We start from the raw sequence: 17,076 nt of genomic DNA on the forward strand, positions 1-17,076 counted from the left end.
TTCCGGAAAATTCATACGTGGAGCACATCCCTCTTTCAAGGACCGTTCTGCTTATGACAGCATTGCCCTAGGTCAAGGGTCAGTCATCTGTGGCTCGGAGCCCCATGAGGCTCTTTAAGAACTGCTGCTTCGTGACGTTATATTTATTAAGGAACCACCGTCTCTCGTATTTCACATGCATTGCAGCTCTTGAAATTGAGTTTTTTTTGTTGCCAAAATGGGAAAAAAAGCTCTTCTTGTTATTTTGGTTGCCGACCCCTGCCCTAGGTGGTCACACGGACACCTTGCCTCACCGTAGGCAATCTTTAACGCGCAGGAATGTGCCGAGGTGCGTTACCAATGTACAAACCAGATGCAAAAGCTTATGATTAAACCTGCCTATGGGTTCCCACCACGTTGCCAAGGGACAAAAAAAATGGGTATGCATTGTGAATGCCCTTATATCACAGTAAACACTGACTTATTACATGCTTGGCAAAAATATCTGTAAACTTGGCTTAGGAATTTGAGGACTTGAAACTAAACTCAATTAACAATGTCTCGTTTCTTAGCAGTGTCTACTAAACGTAGAGAGAGATATAAAGAATAAGAAAAAAAAAGCAATTGTATACCCAACATAAGGCAACGGCTGTAAGGTGGTTTATACCGGAGGTCCTTGCTGCATTGTTTTTATGGCTATGTAAGCATACGTGCCCCACAGACACAGGTTAAACCGAGGACACTTGCAGATAAATAAGTAGGCCCCGAAACGTAAGGTAAGTTTCTGAGAGAGCATGTGTCATGGTACATTCTGTTAGGAGACCTTGCAGTGTCATTTCAGTCGATAAAAACAAGACTTTATGTTTTAATGTTAATAAATTCAAGGTGTATTCATGAGGCTCGTAATGATTTAAGTGTAGCAACAGCTTGCAGGTGTTTGAAGTACCCATCTAACATTCTCCTTTGCACATGTTCATTCCATATGCATTTTTTTTTTCATTTTAGATTTCCCCTCCCCAACCAATGTCTACACAGAGTAAGTCACTCATGCTCTTTATAGGTATCTAAACACACGGTTGCAATGCCAGCATAGCACTCTGAAGACCATTAAGAATTAATTTTTGTTCCCCAAAAGGGGAAAAGATACAAACCTCACTTTGGAACTTAAATCCCCAATGTTATTGGCAAATCCTAAAAAGTTACATGGAATAAACTAAATATTGGGATTAAAGTTATGATTTGTCCACAAAAAAGATATCCCCTGGACTTTGAATCTGGGTTTAAAGCCAATGATAGTAAAAGGTGCATCCACGTTCCTTGTCATTCATGCTCACTCCGGTAGCTTTATAGGATGGCAATTATCAAAAATATGGCTATGGGTGACATGATGTCTATCTGGTGAGGTGCAATGAGTGAGCCATTGTTGGTGCTTGAATGTGCATTGTTAGCTGAATCCATGGGTTCATGCAGGACATCCACTCTCCGAATAGGCCACCCATTAGTGTTGATAATGTTAAAACAAAAAACTGCCATAACATGTGTATTTGGCTTTTGTGATCCGTGTACAACTCCCAGAGTGAATATTGAAGAGGCAGCGGCACGCTGAGCTGTCTTTCAATTCATTAAACTGCCAGCAGAGGATGGATAATAGTTTAAAACACAATGTATCCAAACATACAATTGTGTGTTGCAGACTCAAACCTACACACTTACATAATAAAATTGTAATTCCTTGTCAATTCACTGATGTATGATGGCCTCCATTATACTGTCACTCATTGGGATTGTTTGACCATACCTCACCATGCGGTCAGTGCGGGTGAGTGAATGAGGGGGGGGGGTGTTGAGACTAAGTAACGATTCGGAGGCATGAACCAGGAATCAACTCAGTGTCTCTGGGTTCAGTGCGGTACGCTAGCCACTGTGCCACTGCTCCATGCTGTGCATGCGCATATGGTGATATTGTCATACATAGACATGCAAAACTTAAAAATAATGAATAAGCTAAACACAGATAGACAAAGACAAAGATCCCCCGTATAGCCTTAACAGACTGTAGGGGCAAGTGCTGTTAGCGAGCACCTATGAAGGCCGGAACAGTACACGAGGGGGTGGGTGGCCAGCACCACGCCCGACCGCCTTTGTATCCCTAGTGGCAATGTTTACACACTGCACCAGGTACTCATTTGAGGCTGAGTCGACCTAGGGGAGGCCCGGGACCGGTTCAGATAATCGTCACTGGTGTTGGCAGTGAGCGGGAATCGAACCCGTGTCGCCGGGTTCATAGCGCAGCGCGCTAACCGCTACACTACCGCTCCCCACACACAAACAAACTAAACATACATTTCCAGATATTATTTTCTATTTACATAAAGATGCTTAGCGGTGGCATGACGATTATTGCACTGTGCTTCTAGCTGGTGACCTGAGTTTGATTGCCGGCCACGGCTTAACTCCGTGGTGAGTAATATCTGAACCAGTTTACGGCTGCTCTTTACCAACCCGCCACTGATCATCAGGGTGGTGAATTATCGTCAAACAACCCCCATAACCAACAAGGCATAGGGAAGGCCGTCAGAGGTAGCAATGGATTGAAAAGGGGCTGGACATTAACATTCATCACAATTTTTTCAATGACATACATTGATACATATTTGAAGTAAGGATGTGTTTTTTTAATGAGCCTCGTCACGATGAATTCCATCTAATGTACACGTAGCCCACTTACACCGAATGAGTGTGGTGGGCTCCCCGCAAGCTGTTCGAATCGTCTTAGAGCGCGCACGTTGTGATGCTTCCTCCAAGGGCAGCCGTAATGCAACGTAGTGTGTAAAATGTGTGTGCATTTAATGGAAATGACATCCGAAAATGGTGAAATGCTCTGGAGGGCTATCGGTCTTCAGCTGCAGCGTAAATTCAAATGAGAGCTAAATCGTGGTGTTCGCATTGCTGGCACAGAGGACAGAGGTCAATGATAAGATGAAATATACATGCATTACTGCATGCGTATCTCACCATCACTGTCCATAGACCATTTTATGAATGTTTTGCTCACAGTAGGAGCTCTCCTAAATCCCCCCTTTTTAGCTCCAGGTGTCCAGCATTGATACCATTCAGGAGTAGTCAATTTATTAGTCGAGTCATTTAAGCTAGTTCCTAAACTCACACATTACGCAGAGCTTTACGAGTCAAATAAATCCTGATGCTTATAAACTGACGCGTGGATTTTGCGGGAACAATAAACCCGCACGTCTTAAAAATGTACACTTCCCACTGTCTGCAGCCAACAGCCAATACAGAGTTGGTGGGGAATTCATATTCTTTGGTTCTTTCCGTAAAAGTCACGTAGATAGAAAAATAAGTATAAAAATAATAAAAATTAAATTAAAATAATAGAAAACTAAAAAACACTGAAGTAGACTGTAGCCTGGTTCTAAATCGGAGTGTACTGGCAGTCTGCAATGTAGACTGGAGCCTGGTTTTTAAGCTGGTGAGCGCATTGGCAGTCTATGATGTAGACTGTAGCAATGGTTATTAAACTGAGTGAGCGTACTGACAGTCTATAATGTAAACTGTAGCCTGGTTCTTAACCTAAATAAAATTAAAATAAAAAACAAAAACCACGACGTTTCGATCGCAACACAAGCGGTCGTCATCATCGAAACGTAGTGGTTTTTATTTTATTTAGGTTAAGAACCAGGCTACAGCCTACATTCTAGACTGCCAGTACACTCCCTCTGATTTAGAACCAGGCTACAGTCTACATTAGTGTTTTTAATTATTTGCATTAAATTATTTATTATTATAATTTTCTACCTACGTGACTTTACCGAAAGAACCAAAGAATATGAATTCCTGCAGTCACGAAAGTTAAGTAAAAATTTGGTGGGGGATGTTTATTTCATATACGACACGGAACACAAGTGGCGAGAGCGGAGGGACTGAATTTACCACGCTGTGAATCTGGCGACCTGAGTTTGACTCCTGGCAACGGCTAATGCTGTATCAGCGGTGATTGATATCTGAACTGGTTATGGATGTCCCCTCCCCTCGACCCCCCCCCCCTACATTCACGAACCTGCACTCAGCGATTTAGTGAATTATGGCTCAACAACCCACGCGATTGACAAAAGTATGAGGAGGCCTTCAACCAACAGTTGGCTGTAACAAAATAAATTAACTTGCCTCCTACAGGAATTAGTTAAAGCCAAGTTCATCCGCATGATTAAGATGGGTGACCTAACCTGGTTTATGTCATTAATGATGGAATGTCTTTTATTGCTACAAAGGGAACAGAAACGAATGTGATCAGTTCGTAATAAGCCACACCTTCCCAGAGTTGAAATGTTTAATTTACGACTATTATGAGCCAAGAATGTCTGTGTGTCCCGCACGTGACGTCACACCACATTGGCCAGCCCACCTCATTAATAATCATGAACAGATGACGCCCTCCAAACGGACACCCCCCCCCCATTAGTCATAATTAGTGGCTGGCATCACTCCACATGGGGGGGGGGGGGGGGTCGAGGCGCCTCCTTCCCCCTCCTCGGCGTCAACTTACAACCCTCACTGCAAAGGCAGAACCCTCACGTCACGCGATCTCTGTAACGCTGTTGAGACATAGAAGTAAAAAGGACGTCATGATGAACAAGGGATTATAACCTTAAAATGAAATAGGTCTGTGTCACCACGGCCTTACAAACTGCACACGAATTAATGCAATGACTATCACGTCGTGGTCTGCTGTTCACTTGCAAGTTTCAGATGTACTGCAATACACCCGTCCTTGGACGGGCAAAAGGCTAGCGATATATATTCGTGCACGCATATTTACACAAACTCACACGTGGCATGTGCGCACATTACCTAACAAAAAAAACTGACTTTATTCCATTCCCATAATGGAAAAAAAAATCCCAATTGTTGCACACAAAAGAGACTCGGGCACGTGCATGCATACAAAGGCCTTATTCTCACACGCAAATTCAGCTTCACAATCACTCACGTGCTCAAGCTAACCACCATCACTTGTGCACACGGGAGAACACGCCGCTGTCGCCTAAGCAACACAGAAAAATAAACAACAAGGAAAAAAATATCTCGTGTATAGTTGTAACGGACTGTTAGGGCAAGGGCTGTTAGCAAGCAGCACCGACGAAGGTCAGCACGGCACACGAGAGGGTGCCTGTGGCCAGCACCACGCTCCACTGCATTTGTCTCACCACTGTTGACGTTTACACACCGCAACTATTTAAGGCAGAGTCGACCTACTCGGCAAAGCCCAGGGGCGAGTTAAGATGTTTGCCACCGGTGTTAGCCTCGTAGTGAAATCGAACTCAATTCGCCGGGTTAGTAGCATAATAGCACTCGCCATAGAAACAACACACACGAACAATGCTCACGCACACCTAACCCTCATTGCTGCTTCGCCCTCCACTTTGTCCCAAGCACGCTGCGAAATCGCCCTCATTACAGCACGGCCCAGCGGCACTAAAGCAAATCGCTTCATCTGACATGTCCAATCGCACAACACAACAATGGGCTCGGGGTAATGAAGCATTTACCCGAGATGGCCTCAAGGACAGGTGTTTTATCAGCTTTATTCTGGGGTGCCAGAATTATCGTCCTTCGTGCATCCGTCTCGCACCAGCTGGTTTGGCTTGCAGGCTGGAAGGCTGTTTAAACAGTTTAAACTGTTTGTTTCTTGGGGTCTATCTGGACACACATCTGACCACGCGAAGGTCTTAATACTCGGTCAGACATATCCACCACCCTCCACCCCACACACGTTTGTCCGCATATCCATCTGTGTGTCCACCCAAACTTTGCAAATGCCCAGCTTAATGTCCGCTAAGCAGCGACTACATCCAGTACCCACACATCCACTACTCAGCCATTGTGCAGTATTAATGCTAAGTGCTGAGAGGCTGAATGGAAGCATGTGTGCGCGAGAGAGCACGCTTGGCAACAAGCCTGCACGTGTAAATCAATGGCAATCAATGTCATGATTTTGAAGGGCGGTAATTGAGAGAACGAAGGCAGGCAAGGGAGGTAACATGCACGACGGGATGACGAAATAGGATTATGGAGCAAGACAATCCAGGTGTGTGCATGTGAGCGAGGGTGAATTGTATCCAGAACCGTGCAATCTGCACACGTGGGCATAAACATTCGGCAGCACAACACAATTACAGGAAACTCAATGATGAAATGTCTCCGATGTTAAGGAACAACATAAGTGGGAACGATTAACCACTACTTAACACTGGGTTTTCAAAACTCATGTTGTCATGCTCCACCCTGGTATGCTTTGCCATGTTTATCAATGTGATCCATAAAGAAAATAAATCAAATTCAACACACAGCTTATGCTTAATACTAAATTCATCCCATGCGGTACAGAGAGCAGCGGATTCAATTTAAGAGTCATCTGTCTGTCACGTGGAACAATACACAATAATATCTCCTTCTTCCACAAATGTTTATTCAGGACCAAAATCCGTGACATCTTAGTCACCGACACCACCAAAGTGCTTCGTGCAGAGGAAAAAACACTCACAGGGTTCTCGCTCGGTCTCTGTTAAACGCCGAAACACCTGGAGATTCCCATCACTCCAAAAATGTCCTGGGTTGTGCTCCCATCTAAATCACAATTACATGCCGAGTTGTCAATTTGTTATAACTTCACTTGAAATTGCATTCGACATATAATTTCCTGTTTACATATTAGTACAATGGTAACCCAAAATCTGTAAAAGGTTTCTGTAACTTTATGGGACTCTCATCAGTCTAAATATAATCTTCCTGAGCCAATATGTGTTAAAGGATATTTATTCGTGAATAATGATGACTTTTTTTGCCTCGATTTATATTTGTCACTTTACTGTAGTTTACTGCATCTATTTCTAGATTTGAAGCTTTCGTGACTGCAAGGATTCATATTCTTAGGTTTTTTTCGGTAAAGTCACGTAGGTAAAACATCAAAATTAATAAAAATAAAATAAAATAAAGATCACGACGTTTCGGAGGCAACACAAGTCTCCGGTCATCAGGTGGGACCGTCACAGCCAGATTAGCTGCATCACAAGTGAGGCAATGATTCAAGATGTAATCCCTTAAAAGCGAGTTGAGGGGGGAGGAGAGGGGGGGGGAGCTCATCAGAATGTGGTAGCCAATGAATGGAACGTATCGGGAGGGAGACCCATGTCACTCATGTCCTTGAGACTCATCCTGGTATTTTGACTTCTCACCTGGTTATTCTGAATCGATGCTTCATGTGCCACGCAGACAATATCATAATTTTTTTATTACTTATGCCACATCTCCCACGCAATACTTCCTGAGGTGCAAATATGTGTTGTTTTTAATCTCATGATTTCCATTGGCATTTTCCAAACATCCCAAAATCGGATCACATAACTTTTACAATGGTTGGCAACTGTCCTGGCTGCCTTTCTTGCTTCTCTGTAGTTTCCATAAAAACATTCTACAGCATTTTGAGATGCAATTTGCGTGCACTTCACTGTGTAAAATTAACAAAAAATAAATTGCCTTTGATCGGTTCAGATTCGTCAAACATGAAAGGACATGCCATGATGCAGCATGCAGCGAGAAATTGTGTAAAGCCCTAACTCGTGCTATACATACTAAGCTCACACTGTTCAAATGCAAAGCTAAAACAATAGTGATATTCAGCTTCATAATTATATACACACTCCATAAGCACACATGTCCATCGCGTTGTACAATTAATTAACACTATACATTATAACTCTTCAACAAGAAACTGTCCCACGCATACACCTTTGCGATGAACATGATGGACATCATGTCGAGACAGAGTGCTGCGGGAATAAGTTGAAAATTATGGGATACACTGTGTAGTGTTGCACATGTGCTGAAGTGCGAGTGAAAATAATGGAGCACATTCAAAAGCCCAAATTTCTGGTTTGAGGTGGACAGCAATTGTGGGGAACACTTTATGCAGCTTTTCACACCTCTTAGCTCCTTCGGGGACCCTGCACTGACTCATGCTCGCATAGTGATGGCTACTCACACAGGGAGAACCTCTGATCTGCACAATTATTATCGTGTATATTCCAACATCGCAATATATTTAAATGATATTCTTTGGGTCTTTCGGTTAAGTCTACGCGACTTTACCGAAAGATCCAAAGAATATGAATTCCTGCAGTCACGAAAGCTTTAAGTCAAGGTTTATTTCAACTATGCTAATCTTCAAAATGCAACGCTATTTAAAATAATTCTTCCATATTTTGGATGACATCAGCAAGTAGTGCACCACCTCATGTCAGAGAATGGCCTTTGAAGAGATCATCAGAGTAGTACTTTAGGGGTCCCTTTAACAGACTTTACATACGCAAGGGATGTCCTTGAAATGGTTTGCGAAGTGTTCTTTGCTCATCAATCCAACGACATTATTATCATCATTATATTCTCCGAGCTGGAATGAAGCTAAAGTAATGTTATTTGTGCAGTCACCGCTGAAGCCATTAACTCGATACACCGGAGAACCTGGTCTACTCACAGGTGGCCAGAAATCACAAATTCCCAACTGGGATCTCAGCAGTGCCCGGCTCACTGCCGTAATGCAGGCGTTAGCCCTCCAAGCCTCGTGGTCACAACCAGCTAACGCTTCTCTCAGGGCAAATAGTTTCCTTGAAGAGGTCATCCTTTAAAAGGAGCGTCTCGACTCTTGGCCGAGTGAACAAAACATTAAACAAGTATAACCCGTAAAAACAAAGTTTTTCACTATAAATCCTTTATATGCGTGGCGGCTAGAGTCCTCTCGTCCTCTGGCTTGAGATGGCTGCCACCTATGGGTCAGATGATTGCATTGCACCATTAAGCAATTGGTAATTAAATATAATATTTTTTTCCTAAAAAGTGTAACATTTTGGAAAAAAATTTTCACGAACATTAATTGTCACGCACAACGAGTCTGTGTGGAAAATGTCAGCTCGATTGGATCACGGGAAGTGGGTTAAAAAACGACCGAAAGATTTGCACGGTCGTAAGCAAGCAAGCGAACTTAATATAAAGGATTTAAAAAAGAACAAAGTACACATCACTGGCACGCACACGTCTCTTCTTGATCACGATGACCATTACCTTTGTCCATGCGACAACACACTAATGTTCACATTCACTATAATGTAACTATTTATCATGAAACTACAATTATTATTCAATAAAAACATCGAACTTGCAAAATATTTCACCTGGTTTAATAAGGATAGAAATGTATTGGCAAGGAGGAGTTTTAATTGATTTTACAGGACAGCTTTGCTTGTGGGATATCTGGCAATCTACCTCCCCATCCCTATTGACAATTCAGCCACATTTCTGCAACAACTACTACTCCAAAAAATGTCAAGCCTGTGATAAACGCAAAAAACACATTGGAGGGATTACGATAATTTATCCTTGGCTTGATATTACTTAATCATGTAAAGTCTCCGAGTGTGCCGCTTGTGAATGAGTGGAAGTGATGGAATTCTCTTCGTACGTGCGGGAGTATGATTGTGTACATTATCATTTCAGTACATATCAATGTTAAGATCAGTACTAACCTGGTCCAACATTATAATTGACAGTAGAGTATCCTTACTCTTCGGTTCTTTCGGTAAAGTCAAGAGATGGCTTTGACAAGGATTTATATAGCTTGTCAAAGCCATCTCTTCGGCATACCTCAGCAACTGTTTTCGCTGTTGCGCCCGAAACGTCGTGATTTAATTAAGTTGTTTTCACTTTTTATTTTTTATTTTATTTTTATTTTTACTTACGTGACTTTACCGAAAGAACCAAAGTGTATTGATCCTTGCAGTCACGAAAACTTCAAATCTAGAAGTAGAGTTTCCTGGCATGGGCCATATATATACACACACAGGGTGTTTCAAATGTCAGGGCATATAGGGTTATTTCATTTATTTTAACACCGGCATTAAAACATTTTTAATGTTTATTCTTCAAGTTAATATTTTATCTATTATCATTATTAATAGCTATATCTATTTTTCATTAATATATATTTTTTATCTTCAATTATTAAAAAATGGAAAGAAAATTGACGAAAAGACAAATGAGTTTAATTCGTTTTTATGTACGCTTAAGGAGGTTGTAATCTAAAAAAAATGCTACATTCAATCAAGATAATTCATGCATGCATTCATATGAAATGGAAGCAATTTGAAACATTTGTTGAAATAAATTAAATAACTATGTAATTTGTTGAAATTAATATAATAACCCTATGTCCTTATTTTTGACTGCGATTTTTCGCGTGGTTCTTGATATACTGACTGAGCAATCGTGGCCAACAAAGATTGTGTGCACTTTAATTGTCATATAACACACTTCTATTCACACGCACTAGCTTTATAAAATGAGAGTGGAAAAATGTTTCTTTGTGCAGACAAATGTAAAAGCGCACATAGCAAGCAGACATCTGCAAGTGTGTGCGTCAAGAAAACAAATATGAGTTTTAATTCATTGTATTTCTATGCGTATAAAACATTTCCGTCTTTAAAAATCAATCACCATATCTATCAATAGGTTTAATATTGAAGGGAGTCAACATTCCACATTTGGAACATCTCCTTTATAACAATGAGAAACAACCCCTGCTGAACAGAATTTGCTAAGTGATCATTTCATATTTCCTGCATACTTCACAAAGGCAAGGCCGAACGTTAATTTCAAATCCATTTAAATTTCTGCTTGGAGGGCACGGTATGTTTCTTGAGTGTTCATGCAATATATTGTTTTCCTACGCAAAAAAATACACATATTTTCTTATGCGAAGAAAGAAAAATGCACGCTTAAAATATATCAGTACATCTTGCAAAGAAAGATTAGAGGAGTTATTCTCAGGACACCCAGAAAAATATTATTTATGGATTTCAGCTAATCATAATTTACATAAAACTAAACATGCAAATGCTCAAAACTAACTCACTATTAACCAAGTTGATAGATGATGCAGAGGAAAAGCTTGCAAAACTAGCAACTACATTTGAATGAACACGTGAATTTGACGAAGGCATTAGGTAGCTTTTAGGTTTCATTAACTTATTTAAGAATCGCAGCATTTGATGTTCAGTTAAGAATGACTGTCCACACACTTCACTAAAACTAGTGATCCACAACGGCTGTACATTGTGCTATGTTGAAGGAGCTTTTGACTGAAATTCGTGAGTGCCCACGCATTGCCAAGTTACCCACCTTGCATCACTGTGCATTAGTTCATGCTCCGTGAATCGCTGACTTTCTAGAGCCCCAACCTTTCCCAGCCACGTGAACCTCGGCCTTCGAAAGCCCTACTGCACACGAACTTTCTTTACAAAGCCCAAACCCAACCCATATTACCCACACCAACAAGCATACCAACACCCGACATACACTGACTATCGCTTACTTGCCACTGTACTTGATGGCTTTTGTCGTAATTATCCGTAACTGGCAGCTAATTACTGTAATTACTTCACAGCAACAGTAACAATATTTAATCGATCTTCCTGAGGCTGGAGAAGCAAGTTCAATAGGACTGAAAACATAATTAGAAGTGTATTGAACGCAGCAACTCCAGAGGTCTTGTGCAGCATACGCAATAGACAAGAGCCAAAGGGCTGAAGAAAAGAAGATATGATCACAATTTGTCGATTGAAAACTCATTTCTTTAGAACGGCTTTTTGTGTTTAGTTTCTTGTCCTTCCCCCGCACCTCCGATTAGCACGGATGGCTACGTACGGTGCAAATGAAGTTCAACATATGTACACAATATCTGAACCGCTAATGGGTCCCCACTGAATGGCCCAGTGTGGTAAAGCGTGGTCAAAACACCCCCCCAATGTCTGATGGAGCACTGGGAAGCCTTCACTTCACAATAAACTGACAAAGGGCTGTACATTATTATTCTTATTATTATTATTTATAAAGTAAATTCCTAATGATTTCATTTGTTAGACATATATATACACATCTGATAAGATTTCAAACTGGGTGTGTGATACAATGCACTGCCGAATATGGTACACGTGTAAATTGTTCCAGTTTGTAGAAGTACATTGTTAATGAATGCTCCACCATGTGTTAATGAACATGTCTCGCACGCACAAGCTGGTTTACAGCAAAGCCGACCCCCTCTGTGAAACAAGACAGAGCGAAACAAAAGAGAGAGGCAGTGCGCCAATTGGCAATTAAAGCTGAGGGCATACAAAATGTAATGCAGTATTTGTTACTGACTGCTGCAGAGTTGCTTTACCCGCGAGAAAAAGTTCATTTGCAGGCATACCAAATAGCAGTTACTTGTGCAGTGTTTTAAATATGTGCGAAGTAAAATAAAGACACAGAAGCAACTCAACACCGATTTAACGAAGGGACAACCTAGTATTTGCCTTGGACAAATCTCTAAATAGGGTAAAATAACCACCCATGATTTGCATGGCATGGGGAGACCCTCATCCAACAGTGAAATGACAAGGGGAGAGGGGCTGTACATGTTCTGCACACATATGTAATGACAGGGTGCCATCTGTTGGCCAGGAGGGATAATCACGGGTATGGGTGCGTTATATAATAACCAACTATAAGGGGGGCGTAACTGGGCTAAAGGTTAAAGGTGGGGTCAGTCGGGAAGCTCCGGGAACCTGCTCCAAGGTTCTAGAAGGGGGCGTGTCCAGAGGCGGGGCCTAGCCACGCTGAGGAGTATATAGGGGGGACGTGACCGAAAGTTCGGGGCTGTCGTGGGGTCCGGGTCCTGGCTGCAGTCCCTGTCTTCGCCGTCATCTCTTCTCCATCGTCTGGCCGCATGGCCGATCTGCTGTACGGCTCCCATCGTCGTCGTCGCTATATTAGTCAGCCAGCTATATAGTTAGACGCCGACGATGGGGCTATGTGGATGGGTCAGCTATGCGTAGCCCCGTATATAGGTATATGTCGCTCAGTGATTGTGCCTGCAAGTGCGAGAAATAAACAAGGAGGCCTCTACACGTCGTCGTGTCTCGGAAGTCGCTCACTACACATGTACAACTTAGGGTTAAGCTTTTACTGGTCACTGGATGTTTGACAAATGCCTTTGTAATATAATAAGTGCATAGCGGTCCTCTCGAGCGCAATCTTAATGGGATGATGACATTCTTGTGCCATTTTTATTTTTTTTCAAAGTTCCCAACTAACATTTTACCATTCGTAAGATTATTCTTGTTTCATTTTGGCCAGAATGAAATGCGTTTTTTATTTGAACGTCTACTTTTGTGAAACATATGTTGAATGACATTATACTGTGAATAAATACAATTATCAACAGTGAAATTCAATTTCCCGCACCTCCAATTTCCCGCACCTCCGATTAGCACGGTTGGCTACATACAATGCAGAAAAAGTTCAAAGTACATACATACAATAGATTTTACACGCTCCCAATCAAACAAATGACGCGTATTACTAGAAGACAGTACCTGTCACTGAGCAACGAACCCCACCACCCCCATCATCCCAATCTCCCCACCCCCGGGTGCCACCCCTTGCAATTCAAGGTTACAGTCACAATTCATTAGTCCAGTATCCATTTTTTTCTACATACAGCAGAAACCTTAGGGCGAGTCAAAATAAGCCCCACATTAATGAATACATTTTAAAACTAAAACTATTGCTCGTGAAACAAACATTTATCTTTGTATATGTGTAGTTAATTTCACAGAAATAAACATGAAGACCTGTATATACCTGACGGGTACAATTGGGGGGACAAACATTTTTTCGGGAGGGTAAATGTTGCACCATATCATGCAGCAATAATTACCAAGGCAATAATATTGGTAAACATGGTGATAATCATGACAATCTTGTTGCCGACACCAATTACCGAAAAAAAATGCAAAAATATAAGTAATTTCTGGATTAGGTACAGTACAACATCGCATTTCTGGCTTGCTGGGGACTCAGCTATGGGAGGATATATGAAAAGGTCAAATATGTGAACATCTGTAGAAAATTACATTCATGCAATGCAAATACATGCGGACAGCTGGATATTCCACGCTGTTCTGATAAAAACCGACTACTTCCAAACTTACCCCTGGTCCTTCTGCAGGCTCTCGGAGGACGTGGAGCGACGCAGGCGACCGTCAGGCTGCATGAGATGCCTGCTGTGCGCCGATTCTCCCGAGGGCCTGCGCGCCAGGCCCACCGAACCAGGCTCCGTGTGCGAGGAAGCCGAGTGGCTGCTTCGCTGCCTCCCACCTGGGCCGCTACGCGAGCTGCGCTGGCTGGACGAGCGGTGCACAGCTACGCGGAGACACACGGACCCACGCAACAACAAGACTGAGAACGGCAGCCATAGAGCCAGGGGCGGCGACGGCAGACAGAATCGGTGCCATCGTTGTCACGAAGTTGAAAATTTGCTGCTGTAACTCAAATTTCCTTACATCACCATCTCATCTCAACCATCCCTGCTGCAGTGTAGCCTAGGGATTCCCCGGTGGTAGTTGTCCCCCTCTGCGGATGCCCACAGCACTGGCCTGCAGATTGGCATTAATGTACCAGTAGGGGTGATATTGTTACATGGTTGTTCTCCAGCAAGTAAATCATAAGTCGTTTAAGAAATGTGGTCAATTTTGTCTGTGATGCAGCCACGCGTGGCCTCCTCTTTGTGAATAATATAACAAAATCTTTATCATCAAACGTGAAGCACATGACATTATTATCAACTAGGGTGGCCACTCGTCTCGAATAGTGAACATTTGCAACGAGCGGAAAATATACGACCAATTGGCCATATTTAACTTGGCATATAAAAATTCACTCTCCCCACAGTGAAACAGTGAATAGTTATGAATGGCTTCAAAATTTGATTTTTTTTCGCCTTTTTTACTCCTATCTCATGTGCATTATGCAAATGTGACATTGGTATATATCATGCACATAATTTGCATGAATCGTAAATAATCCCTTATCATATGCACAATTTGATAATGCACAGTTAGTGTGATAATTCATTTAGATAAATTGATGCATCGGTAATGACATTACCAGTCAACTATAACTATCATCATCATCATAAAAAACCTTATTCAATATCACTATGGCTAATAACAATTATTATTTATATGCACATCAAGTCATCACCATTTTAAGTGAGCGTGGGATAAATTAAAAGTATTTTTTTTGTATATTTTGTACATGAGAGAAGGACACAATGAGTCTAGAATGGCCCACTAATACGTGGGCATACCTTTCAAACCTCTTTAATGACAGGTGAGTGGCCCATTTGCTGTACATCCTGTATACCACAGGCTGCATGGCAGCCCTGTAAGTGGGTGTCACACACGCGATGATGTCCAAGAGATAAACCAAGCTGGATTGCGGTGTGCACAATCACGCACAGTGCTGTCACTCTCAAAGTGTATTTGCTGTCAAAAGTGTATTTTATGTGTATACAAATTATCAAATGACAGGCTTGTTTGATAATAGTCCCGCAGGAGGATGGAGCTGGCTTCAAAACGGAGCAAACGCCAAACCCGGAGGCAAGGGTGCTGAATACAGTAAAACCTCCCCCCCCACTCACATCCACACATACCATACCAAGTGCATTCACTCTGATATAATTCTAAGCCATTTGAGATTAATAAAAGTAGACTGCATCTCTGACATCAACAAGACATCACACCGCTGACCAGCATTCCATGTTTAACAATGAAGAGATACGTGCAGAGTACTGTGCATTCACATTATTCACAGGACGAATGATGCTCCATACGAATACAATAATTTGTCAGAAGCAGAAGCTGGATTGGCAGAGGCTGGTTGCACTTGGGGTTACGAGCAATAGAATTGAGAAGACCAACACAATTCCATGATGCATACCTGCATTGCCCTGGATAATATTGGATATTACTAAGCGAGCTGAAACAAATGTTAAAGAAAATCACGACTATAGATTCTGGCAGAAGCCTACGAAATAAATCAGTATAGTAGCCATAATGCACTCATCTTTGAATAATGTTCATTTGTAAAAAACAACAACCTAGTATTGAAAAATACAGACATGTTCATAATTGTGATTTATTTTACTCCATACATACGTGACTTTACCGAAAGAACCAAGGAGTATGGATTCCTGCAGTCACGAAAGCTTCAAATCAAGAATGTTTATCATTACAAGAGGATCAACATATTCTGGTCTAAAATGAGACCCTGCCATAAACGTTAGATTATGTAATTTAAAATTCCAATGTCAAATTCCAATGCAGTCCCAAACATATTGTGTGGAATTACATCTTAGAGGTCCAAGCATTACCGATTGAACGGCCGTTTTATCTCCACAGCAACTCTATTAATTCTCAGACGAGTTGGCTGTGCTTCTCAGGCCCAAAGGGACTACTGCTTACTAGGCCCCGGTAGCAGTCACAACTTCATTTCTAACGATGCATATGGATGGTAACTATAATGCAGGTCAGCCCACGGGGGTTTAACTGGCCCACATTCAACTGAAGCCGCTGTGTGGCCGATATAAAAAAAAATCCAGAATCACCTATTTATGCATGTCAATGCAAACTATTAGGCAAAATTGTTTGCAAGAGTAAAGTGGAAGTAAAACGATGCAATTTTCTCCCCGTGTAACTTTCCTGAATTCTTCAATTGTTACGCAGCATCCTATCCTTAACACTGCCACTTTTTTAGGTGCATTTTGCAACATAGTTGGACACTAATGAGCCATTACACTCAATGATGCCCATGTCAAGGTGCCGAGCAGGCAATGTAGGCAAAAAGAACATTGCTTGCATAGCCTGTAAATACGTTTCTAATATCAAGGTATTTAAGGGTTGTAAATTAGGTAAAAATAAGAAAATGAGGACAATAACTACAGTGCACATGTATTTTCCTAATAAGATTTGTTTTTCAAACTGTTCACAGCCGTTATGCCCATAAAAAGACAGCCAGAGAACGTGTTGCATGTGAAACAGCAACACATTTCAAATCTGCTTTTGGACAAAACAATCTGTTGCAGACCCACAAGTAAATTTATGGTACACGTTAAGTGTTGCACTCTGTGTTAAATGTAGCACAGAAAAC

The 17,076-nt window shown here is 41.7% G+C and overlaps 1 protein-coding gene across 6 annotated transcripts in view; it reads right to left on the reverse strand.

Annotated features, from left to right (window-relative positions):
* The window catches only part of LOC133357994 (catenin delta-2-like), a 291,019-nt gene that overhangs the window by 117,123 nt on the left and 156,820 nt on the right, over window positions 1-17,076 (reverse strand). For all 6 annotated transcript variants that reach the window (XM_061576251.1, XM_061576267.1, XM_061576260.1 and 3 more), the window contains one exon: window positions 14,079-14,289. In XM_061576251.1, the coding sequence (XP_061432235.1) occupies window positions 14,079-14,289 (211 nt within the window). The remainder of the gene's footprint in view (window positions 1-14,078; window positions 14,290-17,076) is intronic.

The sequence above is a fragment of the Lethenteron reissneri genome, chromosome 7, assembly GCF_015708825.2.
Source record: "Lethenteron reissneri isolate LAM-NWPU_2019-01 chromosome 7, ASM1570882v1, whole genome shotgun sequence".
NCBI lineage: Eukaryota > Metazoa > Chordata > Hyperoartia > Petromyzontiformes > Petromyzontidae > Lethenteron > Lethenteron reissneri.